The sequence below is a fragment of the Toxotes jaculatrix genome, chromosome 12 (genome assembly GCF_017976425.1).
Source record: "Toxotes jaculatrix isolate fToxJac2 chromosome 12, fToxJac2.pri, whole genome shotgun sequence".
Taxonomy (NCBI): Eukaryota; Metazoa; Chordata; class Actinopteri; family Toxotidae; genus Toxotes; species Toxotes jaculatrix.
Window position 1 is genome coordinate 25,603,376 of NC_054405.1, and position 23,312 is coordinate 25,626,687.

Sequence of the window (23,312 nt, forward strand, 5' to 3'; positions counted from 1 at the left end):
ATTCAACTGTTCCTATGTTCGTGCTTTTATTTCTCATAACAAATACCCCAACAAACACTGGATCCTCCTCTCAGGAGCATCTCCAAACTTAAAACCATTCATTTCTCCACATGTCTACATGTATCGACAGCTAACAGCTAACAAACAACTTCTTCATAATACGTACTCTCATGTTTCCCTTCATCACTGTGAAGGAGACACACTTCCCAGAAACACCTGAGGTGATAGAAGTGAAGACGAATCCAGCTCAGATGTCTCGCTCAGTGTCTCTGGCAGCAGAGGACATCAGTATTTAAACAGCTGGTCAAACGTGTCCCTGGTTACAGAAGGTTTCAGTTTTCAGAACACGTGTGGTGTTTGAGGAGCAGTATTGATCAGAGTCTCATAAAGGTTCTTTACAGCTAATGTTTAATGTTTAATGCTCGTGTTTCTCTGCTGTTTGCAGACGTAGTGATGGTTTCAATTTTCAGCAGCTCAGCAGATGAAGTTCCCTGTGAGAGGTCCTCAAGTTCTCTCTGGTTGGTTGTTGAGTTCTACAGTTCTAGTTTCATGGCTCTTTTTCTGGAGATCTTTGTTTGAGGCTGTGAAGTTCTAGATTTGTTGAGTTCACCCTCTGACTTTCTAAAAAATCTCTGTCTTAACAGAGTTGTCCAGCTTTCTCTCTGAATCCTACACTGAGAGGTAGAATCTTTTTTTTCTTGTTGTAGGGTTCAAATATTTCAGAATGAATGAATGTGAGGTTCTTTAGTTCTGTGTCAAACGTTGGGGAGTCACACATGTTTTTGTGGTTCTGTAGATTTTCTGTGTAAAATGAAAAACTCGTCATGTAGCTGCTGAAAACTGACAGGGCAGAACTTCTAACACTGGACCCAGATCTGACTGACTGAGCAGAGAGCCTGGGACACAGGTAAGACGGCACACGTGACTGATCCAAACAAACAACTTGATGTTCTCAGCGCAGGTAAATCAGTTCACAGGTGGATCGGCCAAAGTATCTGCCGCGAACAAGGTCTGGCAAACAGATGTAGAGTGAAGCACTGGTCTTAAATAGATCCAGGAAGAGGGAGGCGAGATGACGGGATTCACAACAGGTGTGCAGGTGAGTTGGCGGGAAACATGACGTCCCCACGCTTTGCCCTGACAAACACAAAACACACACACACACCAACAGGCAAAACAGACATAGAAGGACAAACAACACATTCTAGGGAAAAGAACACAGAGGAAAACTCACCTGAGCCTAACAACTAACACTACACTGAAGAAGTGTTCACCTGTCTGAGGTTGTTTGAATGTTTCACTGACGCTGCTCCACGTCACAGTTTGACCAGTGACGCTGCTCCAGCTGTGAGGAGTCAAACACCTGCGTCTCGTCACTGATCGTTGGACCTGAGCTGAAACACGTTGCAGTTTTTCTGCACAGAAAGAAAAAAACAGAAGATGAATCCGTGTTGTTTCAGCCTCTAAGCTGAACATCAGTTATGATCCTGAAATGTTAAACTGCGCGTTTGACGACAGCCGCAGCCGGAGAGCAACAACTGCAGCAATTTGTGTAAATGTCACTTCCTCACAGCGTCTCTCATCCTCTGCCGCTGCTAAATGACTATAATAATAGTTTAAATCATTATAATCATTTCTAGTGCTGCTTTCCACGAAGCCAGAGACTCGATAACAAAGTCAAATATTCTCATCATCAAACTGTGATGTTCAAAGAACAACGTTAGCACATATGAACCGACATATGTATCAGAGGAGACTCGTAGTGTTTGTTTACCTGTGATTAAAGGTGAAACGTTTCTCTGTAGAAATCAGAATCAGAATCACTTTCCTGCCAGGTGTGTTACACACACACAAGGAATGTGACGTGGTGTTGTTGGTGCAAACTGAGGACTTGGACTTGGAAGTTCCAAACACACGCAGCGAAACATTCTAGAGAAAAAGAAAGAAAGTACCTCGGCAGGTTGAACTTCTTCAGCTGCCGGAGGAGGTGCATCCTCTGGAGAGGGAGCTGATGTTCCTGGGTGATGAGGGTTCCCCGGAAGGTGAAGGACTCCCCCTCGGTGACTGAGGAGTCACTCGGGATGATGGGGGCAGGAGGGGCTGGGTTCTTCCTAAAGTCTGCAGCCATCTCCACTGTCTTCACCTTGTTCAGCTCAAGGTTTTTTATTTGGAGCACCAGGTCCCCAGGTGGTCAGTCTCCCACCTGTATGCAGACCACCACAGAAACCGTGAGCCCTGTTTATCAGCATCATACGTCCCAGCTTCAGTGGGAGGAGACTTCAGGTCTGTGACAGGAGGCAAACACCAGAACGTCACGTGACCGTCCACCTTCCTGAACGCACTCAAGTGTCAGAAGCTTCTCATGTCCAGTCGAGTCCAGTCTCACTCATATTTACAGGAACAGAGACTGAGGACCTGGATCCGTGTCCTCAGTCTTGGTCTTGGTCATTGTCTCGTTTCGTGTTCACCTTCAGAGAAACGGACTGCACAACTCGACATGAGCGTCTCTGTTTATTCAGATGTGCATTTCACCACTGAGACAGACACCTTGATGATGATGATGATGATTCAGCCTGTGAGGTTATATAAAGAGAGAGGAGGGGGGAGGGGGGGGGGGGGGGGGGGGGGGGCACTCAGTTCTGTTTCCACAACTACAAATGTGCTCGTGAGTAATAAAAGATCTTTGGAAAGAGGAAGACGCAGGCTCCTCGAAGCTTTTCAGCAACTCTCTGACGTCTTCGTGTTGTTGTTCGCAGACGATGTTTCAGGAGATATTGTTGTACCAAAGACCAAAATACCTGAATGATGATGAGCAATCACTCCTCTGTTTGAGCAAGTTATTTTTGTTAAATGTGATCTGTGTATAAATCAGGCTCCTTCTCGTTACGTGATGCCAAAATGAAAATGCTGGCAGGGAGTTCTTGGAAACAGCATCAGATGAAAAGATCAAACCCATTAAAACTGAACCTGAATGAAACAAACAGAGAAGGAAACGAGTTTCTCATCACTTCCTGTAAACATCTTCTGACAGTTTCCTCTTTTTTATCTGGTTCATGAGAATAAAAAAAATTTGCTGAAGCTCATATTTGTTGAGTCTTTCTTCTTTTGCGATGCAGAGTGAAACACACTGTGTGTTTCAGTCTGACAGCTGTAGCAGTGCGGTGAACACTGAAACACACCTGGTTTATATTCACCGTTTGTACTGAGCAGCTCAGAGCGGCGCAGTGTCTCTGCACTGATTTAAACATTTGTACTGAGTGTTGGACTGAGGTGTGATGAACTGTGACGTTTTTAATGAGCGACTCAGCGTTTGATGCTCGGTGTCACATAAAACCTGACTCAGCCTCTAATATCAGGCCTGGGACCACGGCATTTGTGAGGGAACGCGTTGCCCGGCAACCTGCGCAGCCTCGTTTACATGTGGCACAGAGAGAACATCAGCGCCCCCCTCCCGCCCCCCTCCAACGCGCTGTCACATCACCACAGCAACCGCTCGGCGAGCGCTGCCTTCTTTTACCCACTGCAGCGTCACGTCGTCCCGCTGGCCCCGCCCACTGTTACATCACCGCCTCACAGCTGGAAGCCGGCCGTCACAAACCCGGGGTCTGTTCCCGGATCCCTGCGGAGGATCCGCAGTTACATCACCGATCTTCCCACGACTGGTGTCGGGTCCGGTGTTTCTGAGACACCGCGCGTGTGAGCTGCTCAGAGAGGAGGCGGCTGGTTCTTACTGGGTTTAAAAAAAAACATGATCGTAAAGTGAGCACAAGTGTCGCACATCAGAAACACACCAACACACAGTTCACTCAGACCACACTCACCAGTCTCCTCCACCACGTCGGTCCAGTTAATCCAGACTAATGTAAACCACCATCAGAAGATCTGTGGATTAAAGTGTGTGTCTGAGTTAAAGTGTTGTGTGTCTGAGTTAAAGTGTTGTGTGTCTGTGGATTAAAGTGTTGTGTATCTGTGGATTAAAGTGTTGTGTGTCTGAGTTAAAGTGTTGTGTGTCTGTGGATTAAAGTGTTGTGTGTCTGAGTTAAAGTGTTGTGTGTCTGTGGATTAAAGTGTTGTGTGTCTGAGTTAAAGTGTTGTGTGTCTGAGTTAAAGTGTTGTGTGTCTGTGGATTAAAGTGTTGTGTGTCTGAGTTAAAGTGTTATGTGTCAGAGTTAAAGTGTTGTGTGTCAGAGTTAAAGTGTTGTGTGTCTGTGGATTAAAGTGTTGTGTGTCTGAGTTAAAGTGTTGTGTGTCTGTGGATTAAAGTGTTGTGTGTCTGTGGATTAAAGTGTTGTGTGTCAGAGTTAAAGTGTTGTGTGTTTGTTTTAAAGACAAATACCACAATTTTTAGACTTGAAATTAAATTAAAATATGTTCCAGCTGTCACACGTCGTGTGGTGTTCAGTGTTCTCTGTGAATGTAGGACACAGCCACCCGTGAAAAGACGCACTGGACTCAGGAACAAAGTGATGTTCTCATCGTTTTTTGTTTTATTTTTTAACGTCACACGTTCTGTGATTCAGTTTGAAGAAACTGAATGTGAAGAAAGAAGAAAGATGGAGCTGGGAGTGTACCTCCACGTTAACCTGCACTCAGGTGTCCGTGGAGGAAAAGCTCGACCTGGGAAACTCTGTCTTCCTGTGGACAGAAGCTAAAAACAACAGACTCCAAATGATCTGAAAAGTCAGTAAATCAAAGGAGTTAATGTGTCAACATGACCTGTAAACACCACCTGATGATGTCATTGAAAATGTTAGCTCCAATTCATTCTGAAAGAGCAACAGCCAATGAGGAAACTCCGATTTCAGCCGACCGACCAATGGTGTGACTCCATTACTCCGTCAGTCACAGACGTGATCGGGGGACGAAACATCCTTGTTGTCAGAGAAGAACAGACGAGGACGTGAGCAGGTTTCTGAATCTTTTCATAACATCCGAACCGTCATCAGCACTTCAGCATCACAAAAGACCCTGTGCTCATTAAAGAAAGGAGCGTGTGAGAGGCAGGAAGAGGACGAGACGCCATAAAAATAAAAGAGAAAAGTAGAAATGGAAAATAGAAGCATCTCTTTTCAGAGGGAGAAGCTGTAATAGAAGAGCTGCAGAGTTTTCGTACCAGGAGCTGTTTTCTTGTCTCAGTCACAGGAAAGCAGCAGAGCAGGTGCACAGGTGTTCAGGGAAACTTAAAGCATGAAATATTCATATAAACCAACAGGTTCACGCTGTTTAGCATCATGTTCTCGGTCAGAGCACAGAGGCTTTGAGCTGAACTTCCTCTGATGGGAACTCAGTGAAAGTTCCAGGAAAACTAACCCGAGCTTTTCTGCAGCTTCCTGCTGAAAACAGAGTCTGAGTGTTTAAATTCTTCATGTTCGAGTTGTAAATGTAAAAATGATTCTGCGGCTAAAAGCTGTTACGGCTCAGAGAGGAGAAGGTTTGGTTCCACATCAGTTTTGGAACATGTGAATCCTTCTGGTCTTCATCAGGGGAACAGGAGGATGAAAACAAACGTCCCTGAAAACCAATATGAGGAAGTGTTTACATAACAAACGGTCCTCGGTCTCAGCGGAGGAAACTGCCGTCACGCTGCGCATCACATCCTGGACACCATGTCCTGGATCAGTTCAGTCTCTGAGCAGGTCACAAAATTTGTTTTAGGAATAATGTTTAAAACACAAACTCAACTCAAATGGCCGAGATTCATTTCCCCTCCGCTGAGGACGATACGAAGCACGTGAAATCAGAGGTGAGTTCATCTCACCGGCTGGAGAGGAAGGAAAAAAGCTTCAGTGAAACACACCTTTACCTGTAAATCATGTCCCACAGTCCCATGATTCCTGTTTCACTGAGACACTGAAATAAAAACACATCAGATGGAAGCAAAGACTGAAACAAGGAAAAACCTGCAGCCTCACGGTCACAGAGTGTAATCACAACTCATTCCCTCTGATTAACGAGTGATTAGAGGAGGCTGCTCAGCAACTGGCTCAACCAACTGATTGGACAACCTCTGGAGTGTTCCTATCTGTCAGCCTAATTACACACACAGACACACACACACACACAGAGACACACAGACACACACACACACACACAAACAGCTCAGAGAAAATCTTGTCTCAGTTTAAATCCTTCGTCAAAGCGACAGACGCCTGGAAAACGTCTCCATCTGTGACCAAGCTTCAAAAAGCTCCAATGTCTCAGGGTCAAAGGTGCGAAGACGTGTTGGTTCAGCAGCATCTGATCGTGTTTGTGTGTGTGTGAGATGTTTAATGTGTGTGTTTATGTTCTGAAGAACGGTTCTGCTGATTTGACTGAATGAAAAACATCAGACTGAATCAGCTGAATGTCAGAAAACTGACTTATCACTGGTTAAACTGAGATTAAACCTCCAGCTCTTAATAAGGCGTTGCACTGCCTGAGACTGACAGCTGCCTTTAGCCAATCAGGATCAGCCGATCAGCAGAGACGTGATCAGAAAACATGAAGTTCAACGTGTTTCTGAGCCACAGGTTTGTAAACACAGTCAGGAAACCTGAGTTAAATCTGAGCTGAGATACTGCAGCTCCTGAACCAGCCAATCACAGAGCAGGGGAAGAACTGCACCATGGGAAATCTATTCCAAACATCAGCAGAAGGAAAAGATGACAACTACAAACACAACTTAGTGCCAATGCTACGTCTGTACTGTAAGTTGTTTATTAAGTCAAACATCAGAGGGACGGGGACAGGAGGTGGACAAACATCCTCTCAGACAGTGACAGTGCAGTGTCCAGCAGTGTGAAGCAGATACAGCGGGGCCATCTGGTGGTGGAGGTGTGAACTGTGAGGCGAGTGGAGATGGACGAGGACAAGAAGAGGAAACATCACAAAGCAGAAACGAGTAGATCCTACGTTTCTCGACTCTGAGAAGTGAACGGACTCATCAGGACACGGCGACAGCGCGAACCCTCAACCCCACCTGCACAGAGTCAAAGGAAAACCCGAACCTGAGCCTGAACCCGAGCCTGAACTGAGTCTGAGCCTGAACCGAGTCTGTATGTTTAACTCAAGTCTCTAACTTACAACATGTTGCTTTGCTCCTGAACACACACTTTGTTTGATTGGATTCCCTTTAGATGCCGGGACGTCCTGCTGTGCAGGTCTCTGTGGTTTGATTGACACCTCTGAGCTTCGACGTGTTCACTGTGTTAAATAAAGATCCCTGTTTGCTCGCAGTTACTCTGTTACCCACAGTTACCGGGTAAAGGTGAGATGACCTTTGTTGTCACGGTGACAGTGATGAACGTGGTTCAGGTGAGGGAGTAACTGCGGTCACAGTGTTGGATTCTTCTCCATCATCATCAGGACGTCTAATGGTCCAGATTCATCCTGCAGCAGGACAAACACAGAGAGAGAGACACCTCCAGAGACCGGAAGGACAAGGAGTCCTGCTACACATGGTCTGGACCCCACAGAGACCTGATCTCAGCATCATGGAGTCAGTCTGGGACCACACGAAGAGACAGAGACACTGAGACACTGAGACAGACTAAACCCACAGAGGAACTGACCTACCTGACAGGTACCTGAGAGAAGAGGGGTCACAGCAAATCCTGATCTGATTCAGGTGTTTCAGTTTCACTTTTTGAAAACATCGTCTCTTTCGTCTCTCAGAGCCTGAACCTTTCTCACAGCGCTGCGTGTTGAACAGACGTTTCTGGAAGCGGCTGACGCTGCCGTTTCTCTCGGGTCCTGTGGATACGACGCCACAGACCACACTAAACACCAGGAGCTTCAGCTGGTTCTTTACTTTTCACTGCTGCGTCTCAACATTTGCTCAAAGCTCTGGTTCACGTCCGAAGACGTCTCAGTTAAATGTCGGCAAACTTTAGTTCAAGTGGCCAAATCAAATCAAGATTTGCACATTTACTCACTGATCCAGTCTCATCGTACAGAATTCAGTCAAAGTGAACAAACTCTGGACCTGAACGCGGCGTCTTCCTGTCCCCGGATCAGTCAGGACTCAGAGGTGTAAACCAAACCGGGTCAGGATCAGCTGGTCTGGGACTGGATGATGGTTTTTGAGAAGCTGGACTCTTCAGGTGAAGACACACAGTATCCAGGTGCTCTACACACACACAGCTGTTATTATTGCCTAGTTTTTATTTTCTACAGGAATTTACAGCAAAAGACTGATAACACTGTTGATGCTAAAATTCAAAAAGGTCCTGAAAATCACTTCTAGCACTTTTTTTTGACAAGATAATAAAAACACACGCGCCTCCCGTCTCAGCCCGCCCCGCCCCTCGCTCCGGTCTGCAGAGACACGTCACGTCAAGAAAAAATCCAAAGCAAACGCACGTGGTTCACAGAACGAAAGCAGCCGTGGGTCAGAGGTCATTGAGAAGAATCACAGAGTTTGTTTGGAGCTGCTCGGAGAAGCAGACGTCAGGAAAACTGTCAAAGCACAAACGCTCCGACTGAGGCCAGCGGAAGGTTTCTGAGGAGAGAAGAACTTTCTGCTGCAGCTAAAGTGAATTTAAAAACCAAAACCAAACGTTTTACTTTGAATTTCTCACAGTTTGGTTGCTAGTTATATTTCAGCAGCTCGTCGTTTCTTTTCCAAATCTCTCAGTGACTCTTCAGAGTCTGAGTCTTCTGTCTCCTCTGGTTTCTGACTGTTTGGGATTTTAAATTAAACGGACTTGATCGACAGTTCGTCCTGGACATCTGGTGTCCTGAACATCTGGTGTCCTGAACATCTGGTTCTCCATGCAGATGAAAACAAAGACAAAATAATAAGAACTGCAAATATCCATGTGGCAGGTTTCTGTTCTGTCATCTAGGATCTAACTCTGTGGGACACTGAAATTATTATTTTTTAATTAGAAAAGGTTAAGGCGTCCTTTGTCCTGCGTCCTCCTCAGGAACTGTGCCCACCACTGTCCAAAAAAATAGGACGGGGTCTGAACTTTTCTTTTTACCCTTTTGAAAAATCTCGACGGGAGAATCAGAACATTACAAAATGTCTGTTTTTTTTCTGCTTCACGTTCATCACTTCAAAACCAAACTGCTAAAAAATGTTTGTATCTACAGTTCATTCATCAGGGTTGGACGCAAAGAATGTTTTTATTGCTTGTGTAAATATATAAGTGGGTATAAATGACGAGGTGTATGGAGTCAGAGGGGAGGGCTGATGAGAAGCTGCGGTTCATCCACAACGAGGCAGAGGAAGAAACAAAAAGCAAACAGATTTACAAGCCATTTAATCTTGAATTCAGTCTTAAAATCATACAAAAGGGGTGAAAAAGGTCAAAAAGGAGCCACAATTTGACGTGTTCAAGGAATTTCATCTACAGAGTGAACTTCCTCTTCTCGCTCTGTCGCTAGAAGAAGTTCAGATGCACCAGAATAAATAAAAGATTTCACCTTTTTTCCACTGACTGAGGCCTAAATACAAGATTAACTGACTTGCAGAGGTGAAGATTTTGGGAGGAAGGCAGAAGGAAGGAGGGAGGTGAAAAAGAGGTAAGAAAAGAAAGAGAGTGAAGATATACATGGCAGCTGTAATGATCCACTGTATTAGTTTTATAGGGTGTTATTAAAGCACTACAGACTAGCTGTGCCGGCCGCCGCCGCGCACCGAACTTCATTGTCTCTAATATGCAGCAGCACGCTACGTTAACGTGTAATAAATCTCGTACACAAACAAAAGTCCCCGCTCCCAGCTATTACATCTGCATAGCAAAAAAAAAAAAAAAAGAAAAACAAATAAATAAAATAACAAACACACAGAAAAAACCCATAACTGAGCCTTTCAAACCATCTGCAACTCAAACTCCGTCTCTTTTCTGTGGCTACGTTTTCTGTTCCTCTAAAAGATAATACAGAAGTAGTTTTGATGCAAGACTTGTTATTATTATTACTTTTTTTTGTTTGTTTGTGTTTTTTTTTTTTTTTTTTTTTTTTAGAAAAAAAATCTGTTTCTTCATGAAGCGCACTTCCTACTTCCTCTTGGTCCTGTGGTGGCGCCTGATTGGCCGGTCAGTCGTCGTCATCATCGACCACGGGGTCCGTGTCCCAGCACGTGATGTCAATCTCTGAAAACACACAGACACAGACACAGACACACACGCACACACGCACACACACACACAAACACACACACACACACACTAGTTACTTTATGCTTGTTCTACATTCGTTTCAAATGTGATTCAGACATTTCAGAGATTTTTAATATAAGAATGAAATGAACGAGAGAAACGCTGTCTGGACTCCACAGGTCTGTGCTGATCCTGATCCTGATCCTGGTCCTGATCCTGATGACCCATGCTGTCCCAGCAGGATCTGCCCATGATCCAAACGGCGTCTCGTGGTCTCACAGGGTCCTTGGCCTTCTCAGTCTTCAGGTGCCCCCAGAAATGTTCAGTCGGTCGATGGACCAGATTTTATTAAACGTGACTGTTGATCTATCAGTTGATCAGAATCTGGTGGATTTTTACCAGCGATTGTTCAGAACCAGGAGAACGAAGATCATAAAGTTTAACGTCAGACAGTATCTCACCTGGTGGCTTGTTATAAAAGACCGGCGCTGGTTTAGCCGAGGACTCCTCTGATTGGCCGAATTCCTCCTCCTGTGATTGGCTGAAGTATCCCTCGCTCGCCTGTAAGAGCCGACAGGAAGCAGGAGGAGAAAGAAAACGACTGTTAACAAAGAAAAAGACAGAAAACCTGCGTGTGGACGCACAGACGGACATGTCTGACCTGTGTCCCTTCTTTCAGCAGTGTCTCCCCGTTGGTCATCAGCAGCTGTCCGTCGTCCAGCTCCTGCCCCTCCCCGGACGCATGCTGCAGTGCATGCTGGTAGCTGAGGGTCATCTGGTCAGGGCATGTCACGTCCACCAGACTGGAGGGGTCGTCCTCGGCGCCGGTGCTCGAGCAGAAAGTCCCGTCCATTATCTCATCGAAGCTGAGGAGGGGCTGAGGTCGGCCGCTGGTGGCGGCGGCGCTAGGCGGGGCATCATCGTGAAGGACACTGGCGTCACCCATCAGGTCCACCAGATCGGAGGACTGGGAGGTCTGGGAAGGGTTTGCGGGAGGAGCAGAGCTGCTGTCCCACAGGTTGACCAGGCTGTCTGTCCCAGACTCCCACACCGAGAAGTCGGAGGAGTCGCGGGCCTGCGGGGCGACGCTCTGCACAGGCTTGGCGGACGTGGACTCCTGGACCAACGGTGTCTCTTCCTGCTTTGGCACCGAATCTGGTGCAAACAACAAAGGAAACACAGATTTAATAGTTCCTGACATTTTGGACGAAGTGTTTCCTCAGTGAGCATCGATCTCACGATCTGCAGCCGAACGACTGAGCTTTGTTTCTACAACATTTGAATTTCTATATTAAAATGTGAAGCATGTGACGCATGATGATGATGATGAGGACGGTGATGGTGAGTATCAGGTTACTTCCTGCATCATCTCAGTTTGACTTTTAGCTTCGCTAAAGAGGCAGGACTGAAACACGGGGACGTCGTCTTCCTGTTACAGATCCACAGACACAGGATTTTCCGTTTGCTGTGAGTCAACTTCACAGAAACGAGAGCATCAGAGTCTGTGTGTCGGCTGAAACAGTCGATCTCACTCTCTGCTGACTCATCATGGCTGATTAACGCAGTGAAAACGAGCTGACAGCTCAGCCTGATCGCGGAGCTGAGTCTGACAGTTGTTCATTTCACTTTCGCTCTTACCCCACTTGTCTCTGCCGTCCTCCTCCTCCCTGCCGACGTCCTCTTTGATGGGTGTGGTGACTATTTTAGGAATGGGTGACACGGCGGCCATGTTGCGCTCTGTGCTCGCTTCATCGTCATTGTCCCCTGGATGGACAGAACGGCACAACGACAAAATATCGAAAAGGTACAGCGCACAAAAATCCTCCCACAAAATCATTCTCATGCTCCGGGTGGTGTTGAACTAACACAGAATCTGCTGAGTCACTGAGACAAAGAGTAAAAACGCTGTGTCATAATGTGCTTTCTGCTTTTTAGTGCCCATGAGCTCCTGATAAGATTCAACGTTGTCCGACTGGTCAGTCACAGCCTGTGTTACTTCAACACATTACCCAGAGCACAAAATCCCACCAATCACATCACGCTTGATGTCACATGATCAACAGACAGATACAGTCACCGAGCCTGGTCCCAGACCTCTGAACCACATCTGTCCAGTAACTCAAAGGTCCAGTGATGTCCCCTTTTCATCAGTGTGACAGCTGAGCCAATCAATCAAATATTTCAGTATCTACAGGATGAACAGGCACAAATTTTGGTCCTTGGTCCTTCGAGGACGAAGTCCAGAGACGCTGGTGATCCCCTGACCTTTAACCTAGCGCCACCAGCAGGTTGACATGTTTGTTTTTTCGCAGAATGTCTCAGCAGCTACTGGATGCACTGCCATGAAATTTGGAACAGATGTTCATCGTTGCCAGATCCAAAAATCGTGTCAGATTTTTTATTTGTCACATGACGCTTCAGCCGCTCTGCTGGTTTACGTCTGCATTTTGACGTTGCATCAGCTAAACATCAGCACGTTAGCATTTAGCACAAAGCACAGCCTGGATTGGCTGAGGCGACATCAGCTGATCTGGGGAACAAACACTGCTGCTTTTCTGATGAGCTGAAGCAAATCGGCTCCGTTATTAAAAACAGTGACATCCCAGGTAAGTCGTCAGCAAGCCCGAGACGTGACCACTACACCTGATCACGTGTCCACAGACAATTCAGAACGATCCCATCAATGTATCCCAACACATCACGGATGAGTCACAGCCACAGTGTGTACAACACATCCAGGAACACAATCCATCACGACAAACACAGTTCCAGTCAAAGAAAATGTCACTTTTTCGTGAATGATCGACAATTTCATGCTCGTCGAAGCCAGACGTCCTTTCCCAGAGGACAGAGACGTCCTTTCCCAGAGGACATACACATCATAAACCACAGATGAAGAGGAACAGTGTCACGTGAAAGGGAGACAAACAGCTCGCTGTGATGTGTGACGCTTTTAAAAAAAGACTAATCACATCCGGCTCAGCTGGGTCTTGCATGGGTGAGTTCTCCGATTCACCTGGTGGAGAAAAACCTCGAGGGCCAAAGGACCTTCTTCAGAAGAGAAGGACGTCTTAGCTAAGACACGAATGAGGACAATAGCTTGAAAGGAAGCATGACTTTTGTATCGTTGGACAGAAAGTAAAAAATAATCCAGATTAAGAAAACTGTTTAAGAAAACTGAGATTTTACTGATGATAGAAGCCGATTTTGGAAACTGTCAAATCTCTTTCATATTAAAAGTTGGACTGGATTTAGACAGAAGTGTCTTCATGTCCAGGGTCACAGGTTCTTTCTCCACCCAGCATCGTGTCAATCGGCCGTTACCACCTGCAGACATGCAGTAATACACAGAGCACATGATAAAGGTGATCTGCATGATTTGGCCCATTAACTACAAACCTACATTTTCACCGACCAGTTTTTTTGACGGTTGTAGTTTATGAGCTAAAACCTGCAAAACCACCATTATGGTTTTTAAACGCGATGACAGCTGCATCCACTCCACAGACGCCACGTTCAGTCAAACACAGGCCAGCAAACAGCGGTGACGGCTGGCGGCGGCTCGACGACGTCACATATCACACATCCATACACAAACACTCACAGGTTGGTCAGTCGGTCAGGGTTAAAAGCAGCAGGAGTGTGTGTGCGTGTGTGTGTGTGCAGAGGTGATGAGGTCCAGGATCAGAAGCATGAGATCAGGATCAGAAAAAGGAAGTGAAAGAAAAAGAAGTGAGAGTCTCGTTACAGTTTCAGCTCTTTATCCCTGAGAACTACAGTTTGTTTATTTACTGTAAATTCAAACCAAATAACATCAGAAAAAAATGATGCGACATCCACAGAAATAAACTAACACCAGCGGCCGAGTGGACGACATCTAAAGGATGAAGACTGAGGGGACGACACACTCAACATCTATCACACAAACCCACAAACAGCCATAAAGGACATTTTATTAGTTACTTAAGTTAGCGAAAGGCTAATGCGTTAGCTTATTAGGTTATTAGCTTATTGGAATGAAAGGTTGTAAGAGCAGAAGCTAAAAGGAAGGAGACCAAGAGATGGGTCTGACAGAAACCGCCATGGTGCAAATACGCTAATTTAACCTTAATGTTTTTTTATTTACTGCAGGTAGAAACACTGTTAGCATCCATGCTAACGACACACACAAAGGACCAGCCTGAGTTTCCTTTTCTAACCTGAGCTTTAAAGGATTTTTGCTCTTTATTACTAAACTGCTCACAGTGATTTGTTTCTCAGTGTTTTATAAAGTCGAACTGTTACTGAACTTAGAAAACCGATGTGTGAGTCCGTCTCTGCACAGCGAGCAGATTTCAGAAAGCACCGAGCCTGAGACTGAGCTACTTTAAATGATGAAATGAACTCAGATAAAAGCAGTCGTTTGTGGACAGGGAGCGGTGGGAAGGGTGGGGGGTGAGGGGGTGAAATCGGTTGGAGGGGGTGAAATCGACAGGGGTTGGTGCGGTATTTTGGGGGTTGGTGTGCAGATGTGTGGGGTGTGAAAGTGTGCGTGTGCTACGTGGATGAAGAAAATGACCCGATAGAAACTGAGCTGGTGAAAATGCATGTTTCATCTTTGTTGAATGTTCCGACTTTAACAAGTGTTTTTTTCCCTTTATATCTGCTGTAAAATATAAATAATGTAAATAACAGAGTCTCATCTGATCTCTGCGCAGCCTCAAACATACGTCTGCTCCTTTAACGCTGCTGTTTACATCTGTCACACACAATCACATCTGGATCAACCTGATAAAAATAAGGACCAACAACCAAATCAGAGTATTAAAAGAAAAACAGATGAATAACGATGATCAAAGCGATTCATTGGTGGTTTGTCTTCAGTAAACCTGAATCTGAACTGGATGTTTGTAAAATCAGAGCGTGTTTAAATGTTCACTCGTCTCCCAGTGCGATCAGGTGTTTGGTAAACATGATGGTTTCAGACCCGTGACTGGTCCTGATGTGGGACGTTTTCTGGTATTTTCATTTTTGAGGATTTGGAGCAAAGACACGAGCAGAAACTGATATAATGTCAGAAGATGAATTATACGACCGCTCATGTTCCATGTTACGTGTTAAATCCCACATATGATCACCAGGATTCTAGTGTCGTGTAAACGTCATGTTTCGACTTCACATGCAGTTTCACCTTCTATCACTGTCATTCTATCTTTGTTGTTTCCAGCATCCAAATGTGAGGAGGGGACTGATGCCCGGGGACAGGTGCTCGACTGTGCGTCTGTCTTTCCTCTTTATTTCTTCTTCTCCTGTTTCTGTGCTGTACCTACCGGCTGCAGCGGCGGGCTGCGTCCGTGCATGTGGCGGGGTGCGGAAGGGTGACGCCCCCCGGGGCGGGGGAGTCGGACTGGGGCTGCTGGGACAGTGCTGCTGCTTCAAGAACGGGCTGTCCAAACGGCCTGGACGACAAAGACCCACACACACACACACACACACACACACCCGAGCACGAAGATACACAGACACACACGTGTGACAAAGACACGAAGCGACGCACCAGGACATGTGGGGATGATGGACGAGACGGGAGGACAAGACAGACGGAAAACAAGAGAGGGAGGGAGACGAAAGGAAGACAGGAGAGGTCAGAGTCAAAGCCAAAGAGGTTTAGCCCCAGAGGAACCGATGAGAAGCAGAAAGGATTGTGGGAAAAAATGGAGAAACCAAAGAGTGGAGGGAGTGAGTGATTAAATAAAGGAAGAAGAGAGTGAAATAAGAAAGAAGGGAAGATGACGGTGAACACAAATGTGGGGTCAAATGAGGAAAATCCGCAAGGCAAAGAGAGAGAGAGAGAAAGAAAGAGAAAAGAGAAAGAGAGAAGGAAAGAGAAGTGGTTAGTGTGGCGGTAAACACGCCGACTGTAGACAGCATGCAGTCAGACAGAGAGGAAATGCTAATGGAGTCTGTTGGTTTTCATCCTCAGGTGTTTAACTTCTGTCTCTTTCTGAGTCTGGACATTAAATCCCAGAACAGAAGAACAGTGAGTCCAGGTTCAGAGCCTCCGGAAACTCGTGAGCAGAAAACACGGAGGGATGGAATCTGTTCCGCTGCTTCGCTAAACGTCTGAAGGCGTCAAAGCTCCAGCGACAGTCACATGCAGCCTGAGAGACAGAACTCTGGGCAACAAAAGCAAAGGGAACAAAGTTTCTGCTGCTGCAGCAGGTTGTAAAGTTTCTGAGCCCATGAGAAAAAAAGTGAGTGACTTTAATTTTGATCAGCTTTACTCTTCTGTCATCTGTCAGCTGGACAGTCAGAGGACACTGTCACTGGTCGAGTATCTGTGACTGACAAACAGCAAACTGAGGGAGGCTTTAAACTAACGGCTCATAAACAATCGTACTTCTGCCGTCTGCCTTTAACTTTATCGACTTTTTATCCTCGACAGTTTAACTGTATGTCAGGACCTGGTGACTGTGAAACACAGTGTGGGGCACGTTCGCTCAAATCACATCCTCAGTACTGAGATCATCAATCTCTGTTTTATGCAGAGTCAGGACAAACACTGCAGACAAACAACGCACAACAATTTAGATACGAAAAATCAAAAGCTCAAAGGGTCCAATGAGCCTCCACAGCTGCTTTCCAGCTGTGATGCTGGTTCCACAGCTGCTTTCCAGCTGTGATGCTGGTTCCACAGCTGCTTTCCAGCTGTGATGCTGGTTCCACAGCATCTGAATGTTTGTCTCTCTGAAATGTTTAAGTTCAGGTTCAACAGAAGTTGAATGTGATGAATGTCGGACTTGACAAATGATGATTCAGATGTCATGAACCCTCACACCCACCCACTGCCTCCCTCCCTCATCCCAGAGCTTTAAAGTGTTTACCGGTCCTGTGGATGGAGACGGGCGAGGTGTCCACACTGATGGTCATGGCTCTCTCCTTCTGCTTGAAGAACTCCCGCGGGTTTCCTGACCGCTGAGCGATGATGGCCTTCGCCTCCTGAAAACACACGGACACAGATCCATGACACTTCTGTCCTTTCTTTAATTCGTCTTTCTAAGCTTCTTCTTTCCCCTGAAGAATTCGAAGGTGTTTTTAATGTTGTTTGTCAGACTCACCTCCACCTCAGACTCCTTCTTGTCCAGGCTGAGGTCATCGATGCTCGGCTCTGTTGCCTGCAGACAGGAATAACACACATGAAGATGTAAACAGTCATTACACATTACCACCAGCGAGGGGCGACAGAGACTGTTTCTACCAGCTTCATTCATCAGAACCAAAGATCAATATCAGAGAAAGTTAAATGACGAACGCTGGAAAATTTTTTTTTTTTTCTCAAATTCTTCAAATCACTCAGTTTTCTGACCCACAGATTTAATCTGAGTTTCAGGTTGAGCTCAGAGTTCTGGTCCTGACGTCTGAGGTCCAGTCCCAGTCTCAGACATTTCTTTACTCTGTCTTTGCCGTTTCATAGTTTGTGTTCTTCCTTTTGTGTCTTCCCTGTTTTGATTTTGCCAACGTATTGATAACGTTGTTCTACCTTTAACTGACACAGAGTGGTCACATATGAACCTAATTTTTTGGACAAATAGTTCCATGTGTCCATGTTTCATTAGACAGAAGCAGAGTGTGCAGCATCCGTTACACTCTCATCCCAACAGATTGTTTTGGGGAAGCAGGAAAGTTGTTGACAACCCGCTGGACAGAAACAGAAACTGCCTGAAGTTCACCGAGTAAAGAAACTCTGCTGAATGAGCACGAACTCGAACACGACCACGGAGTTTAAGATGCTCCGGAAAATTATCCCAAATTTCACAGCTATGACACGACTCAGCAGGACGCTGATTACAGGATGTCCTGAGGGTTTAATGTCTGCCTGTGTAAACCCCCCCCACACACACACACACACTCTCACACACACACACACACACACACACACACACACACACACACACACACACACACACACACACACACCCACACACACTCACACACACACAGAAGCAAATACCTGGGATAAAGTTCGTGTGCACAGTACATTATCAGTAACATCTCAGTGAAAACAGAAACTTACTACGGTCGCCTGGTTCCGCAGCCTCTCTCTGGCCTCTTCCTCCTCCTGCATCTTCTTCCTGTTCTCACACACCAACACACTGCACATTAACGGGACCTGGATAATACCTGGTGTGTGACGAGCAGAGGCCACATGATTTAACCAGGTTTCACATCCTCAGAATGAACATGTGTCAGACCCAAACCACGGCCCGGTTCCCCCAGAAGGATTCATCTCAGAGGCTCAGAGGCTGATCCTCAGGCCTCACTAAGACCTGGAGAGTGGATCACATCGATCCAGCTCTCTGATCTTTGCTCTGGCTTCTTTCTGCTGTTCTGACCCCTGGAGCTTCTTCTGTTGTCCCTCTCTTCGTATGAGTCACAGCAGATACTCATTAATCTACCTTCACTTCTAACAGCGTCCTCGGTTACAGTGCTTTTGGGAAACACCTCTTTAGCTTAGGACGGTTTGTAAAATGGATTTTATGAGCATGAGCCTACAAGAGCCCAACAGGACTCAGGAATCCACCTGCGATCCTCTGTGGGAGTGACACTCTGCAGACGTTATTCCTCAGACTGGTTTATTTTCAGTTTATTGGCGTGATGTTGGGAGTCGCAGCTCCTCACCTGTGCTCCTCGATCTGCTGCTCCCTCTCGCGGTACCTCTTCTCTCGGTTCTCCTGCTCTTTCCTCTCCAGCTCCATTCGTTCGTCCTCGAAGCGCTGCCGCTCCTCCGCCGCCTTCCTCTTCTCCTCCTCCTTCCTCAGCTCCTCCTCACGCTGCACAGCAAACACACAGCTGAGACATGTACTGTTTTCAACAGTTCAACACAAACGCACTCAGCTTACGATGATATAAACATGCCCTCACACTGATGAAGCTGAGACACATCATTTGTTGCATTTGTGCTTGATCGATAACTGAAAACATTGATCTGTTGCTGCTGATTAATAATCTGTTGATCAGTTAATGGACTGATCTCCATCTGCAGCTGTGGTGGGTAAATCCAGTGAGCAGCCTGCAGCTGGATGAGGCCTGCTGTCGTTCTGTATTTACTCTGAACGCACTGAGAGCAACACAGCTGGAGGACGCAGCAACGTTCGGCTCTGTCCTTCACCTTCGCTTCACTCCAAACATTAGCTACACAAACTGATTCCAACTGAACAGGACAAAAACGCCTGTTAGCTTCCAGCAGAGAGTGAGACGTTCAGGGTGATCCCGCCCTCATGTCTGTGCCGTAAACATGAAGCTACAGGCAGCCATCTTCTCCTCGGTGCTCCATACGTACCTTGGCCTGCTCCCAGAATTCCTCTCTATTGATTTTCTTCATCTCCACCTCTGCGTTGGTCTTCTGGTACACGGTGCCCTGCAGCAGGGGAAGGAAAGGAAGAAGAGGCGTCACGAGAAAGAGAGAGAGAGAAGGAAAAAAAGGATTTTTGCATGTGAATGACCGTGAGTGTCCACCTGTCTTCACCTGTCTGCCAGGTGACAGGTGTACTTACTGTCACCTGTGTGACCTATGAAAAGCTCAGTGTGAAGCTTAAAGGTCTCCCCTGTCGTATAAACTCACGGCACTGAACTTTCCTTTTGATGAAAACACGGAGTCAAACAGCTTCGAGCGATGGAGACGGTTGGTGTTCGAAATGGTTTTGACCGTTTTAAAAACCAAAACAGCTTCATACCACGTCTCCGTGCTCTTCGTCCCGGGTCCTCAGGCGGCTCAGGACCGGACTCGCCACCGCCACCGTCCCGTTGGTCAGCCGCTGGCCGATGGCTGACGGGTCGATGTCATCCAGACTGCTGGCGTTGATGGTGACCTCCACCCCCTGGAGAGACAGAGAGAAACCCGACGATCCCAGTTCACGTATGTCGATCAATTCTGATCAATCGCCTCTGATTTTATCACAGTAGTTTCATTCAAGTGTGTAATGTTTGCTGACTGTGTGTGTGTGTCTGAGAGTGTGTGTGTGTCTGCGGGTATGAGTGTGTGTGTGTGTGTGTGCATTATCCCAAAAAGGGTCATTGAAAACGCTGTCGATGTGAAGTTGAGGCTGTGTGGGAGACAGAAACGCCACTTAGAATAATGACACTTCAACACACACGCACACGCACACGCACACGCACACACACACACACACACACACACAGCCTGTTATGAAAAAAATATATAAATAAAACTTCACCTCTGCTTTAATCTCAACGTTTTCATCTACTCTACAAATCCAAAAATACACACTCACCCAGGTGTACAGTGCTATGTATGACTGACACACACACACACACACACACACACACACACACACACACACACACACACACACACACACACACACACACACACACACACACACACACACACTCAGTCCTCCTCTTTGATCCACCCACAGGTTTAATGTGCTGCAGCTTCTTAGTTGTATGAAAACAGACGAATGTTCAAACGTCCTGAGACAAAAACTGAAGCAGATTCTGATTCAAACACACACACACACGCACACACACGCACACACACGCACACACGCACACACACTCAGCAGTTTCTGTTGCTGACCACATGATCCTGTCTTAGACCTCAGGATGTTTTACACCTGATGTCAAAATTCAAACTACATAAATAAACAGGTAAAGAAAAAGTTGATCAGTACGAATGATCCTTCGTGTGCTTCTTGTTTTTGGGATTTTAATTCAGGGGAATGTCGGTGCAGGTGCCATCGCTGGCCTGACCTGGAAGAAGTCTGCGATGGTGGCGACGTGGCTGGCACAGGCGCACTTCCTGGCATCCGGCACGTCTTCCCCGACCTGAGAGGGCGAGAGGCGTAGGATCAATAAACAAACGAAACCAGACGAACGGAGGAAAGGCAGAGGAGCGATGCTGAATCACGAGTCGAAAACCACTCCTTTTTCCTAATGCTCACCATCATGAGGACAGTTTCCCCTTGTTTTGGTCTCATTAGGGCCTTTGTTCAGCTGTGGTCATGTTCAGCTACTGAAACAGTTGTTACAACAGACTGGATGTGATTCGCTAATCACAGCTCATTCAGACCGACACAATGCAAACGCAGCGAGCAGCAATTACAGGCAGAGAGAGACACAGGGAAACGGCCCCAGCTCATCTCAGTTCATGGCAATTTATCTCTCTAACAAAATTCAGCCGCTTCCTGTTTCTGTGTGAGTGAGACAAAGAAGAGTTTTCATTTATTTAAGTGTTTTTTTTTATATTTAAATGAAGCATTTTGGACATTTTAGCACATTTTTCCTACATTTTAGTGAATTACTTGTGCACTGTGTCCATTTTTGGCCCATTTCTGGCACAGTCCAGGCCGGTTTGGCCCGGTTTGCCATGGTCTGGTGCTCTTTTGGCTCTTAGTGTTTTTCTGATGGACTCCTCTGGCTCGGCTCCCATCACATGTCTCTTTCTGTCCCTCTCTGAGTCTCCAGTCGCTGCAATTACCAGATCTCTGGATAGCTTTTTGTTCTTCTTTCATTCAACTCTGCCTCCAAAAAAACGTGGTTTATATAATTCCACCTGATCACGTTCGTTATCAGCACAAACAGGAAATGATTTTATCAGTTTAAGTCATTACGTTGATAGAAAACACGATCGGGTCACGATTCCTTTGGCAGTGAACATCATCCAGGCAGCTTTTACATTTCCATCAAAACGTGAAAGGAAAAACTAATCAGGAGAGCAGACAGGACGTTTTCCTTCTGCCTCTCTCCTCCTCTGTGCGCTCTGTCACTAAGCACTTGCTCAGAGCGTTCACAAAGTAAAACATTCATCTGGAGGCTCTCGGATGGACTCGGTCTGTGTTTAAATGCTTTTAAAACACAGCGTCAGAGACTCTCGCTGCAAACAAACGAGCTCAGACACCACAAATTATTTATCTCTTCCTGTTTCGTTTCCTTTTCATCATGAATTAAATGGTGGGCAGATTTCTCTGTGGTGCGTCAGCTCCACTTTTCCTCTCCGTTGGTTCTGTAAGCTGAAGGTCACAAGTTCAACCCCTGTAACGCTCACTGCAGAACCAGGCTGATACGTGTTTTCTGAGGAGGTGACACCACATGACCCACGACAGCATCACGGGACAAGCTGAGAGCGTGACCCTGAACTGATGGACCGTAAACACACAGCAACATGTAACAACAAACTAAACTGCTGTTGCGCTTCTCATTGCCTGTAGGGGGCGCTAGAGTCAGTCACAACAGCAGCAACCTTCTCTGCCTGTAGATGGCGACATCAGCACGTCTGTGCCTGCAGCTCTGAAGCTGCAGCAGGTCCAAAGCTGCTGAGGCTGCAGCTCCACGACTGGAAGATGGAGAGTGAACCTGGCTTCGGGTCCTTCACCTCCGGGACACGATGTGTCCTTGTTAAATAAACAGTAACATTAAAAATGTTCTGTGACCCTTAATGACTCAGATATTCTCCTTTCAGTGTGTGTGTGTGTGTGTGTGTGTGGCGTTGCCTCATGCCCCACCGACCCGGCGACTCACCCAGTTGATGAGGATGTATCGTGGCAGAGCGGCGGTGGGCTCCTTGAGGCTGCAGAAGCCGTACATCACCCTGCCGCTGTCAAAGGTCAGTGTGATCTCTGCCAGGCCGCCTCCTGCACCGGGGAGGAGAGGCTCTGTTATTTCTACAGCACAGCAACAGTCATGTCTGGTCTTTAATGCTTCTGCTGGACTGTCCTCTGAGCCTGTCCTCTGTCGGGGACAGGCTGTGCCTCAGAGACATGGAGTAAAAGTGGTGAAAGACAAAACGACCACAGATCGTAACTGTGTCTCTGCCAAGACTGCGTAAGCCTCTAAACGTGTTATTTTAAACATAAAAATCGTTAATGAGTTTTTTTTAATCTGCTTCTGACGCAGCATCAAACAATAAGTAAACGCGATAAACAATCACAAAAAACAAAAAACAAAAAGAGGAATAAATCCTGTCTGAGGACATTAAGGCTTTGTACAAAGACAATTCCAGCGAAATCAGATTCATGATCACAGTGAAACTTCTGCCCTGGTGGTTTGTCCATTATTAGGTTTGGTGTTTGAGCTGGTCCACGGATTATCTCAGGATTATTCAGTGTTTATATGAGCAGGGGACCAACAACATGTCGTTCCAGTCGGACCTGTCGCCGCAGCTGAAGGTCATCTCGACTGTCTAACGAATGAAGACTGTGATGCTTCCGTGTGGTTCAGGTCAGGTTA

General features: G+C 46.4%; 1 protein-coding gene across 3 annotated transcripts in view; it reads right to left on the reverse strand.

The window, feature by feature from the left end:
- Window positions 1-9,228: 9,228 nt before the first annotated feature.
- dbn1 (drebrin 1) overlaps window positions 9,229-23,312 on the reverse strand; it is a 72,393-nt gene continuing 58,309 nt past the window's right edge. The window contains exons 3-14 of one of the 3 annotated variants that reach the window (XM_041051323.1): window positions 22,605-22,717; window positions 20,838-20,912; window positions 19,799-19,942; window positions 19,405-19,482; window positions 18,744-18,895; window positions 18,139-18,217; window positions 17,183-17,239; window positions 16,949-17,063; window positions 11,724-11,849; window positions 10,747-11,240; window positions 10,547-10,646; window positions 9,229-10,079 (exon numbers count right to left, since the gene is read on the reverse strand). In XM_041051323.1, coding sequence (XP_040907257.1) covers window positions 10,024-10,079; window positions 10,547-10,646; window positions 10,747-11,240; window positions 11,724-11,849; window positions 16,949-17,063; window positions 17,183-17,239; window positions 18,139-18,217; window positions 18,744-18,895; window positions 19,405-19,482; window positions 19,799-19,942; window positions 20,838-20,912; window positions 22,605-22,717 — 1,589 coding nt within the window. In that variant the 3' untranslated portion in view covers window positions 9,229-10,023. The remainder of the gene's footprint in view (window positions 10,080-10,546; window positions 10,647-10,746; window positions 11,241-11,723; window positions 11,850-16,948; window positions 17,064-17,182; window positions 17,240-18,138; window positions 18,218-18,743; window positions 18,896-19,404; window positions 19,483-19,798; window positions 19,943-20,837; window positions 20,913-22,604; window positions 22,718-23,312) is intronic. The other 2 variants (XM_041051324.1, XM_041051325.1) reach the window with 2 other exon arrangements.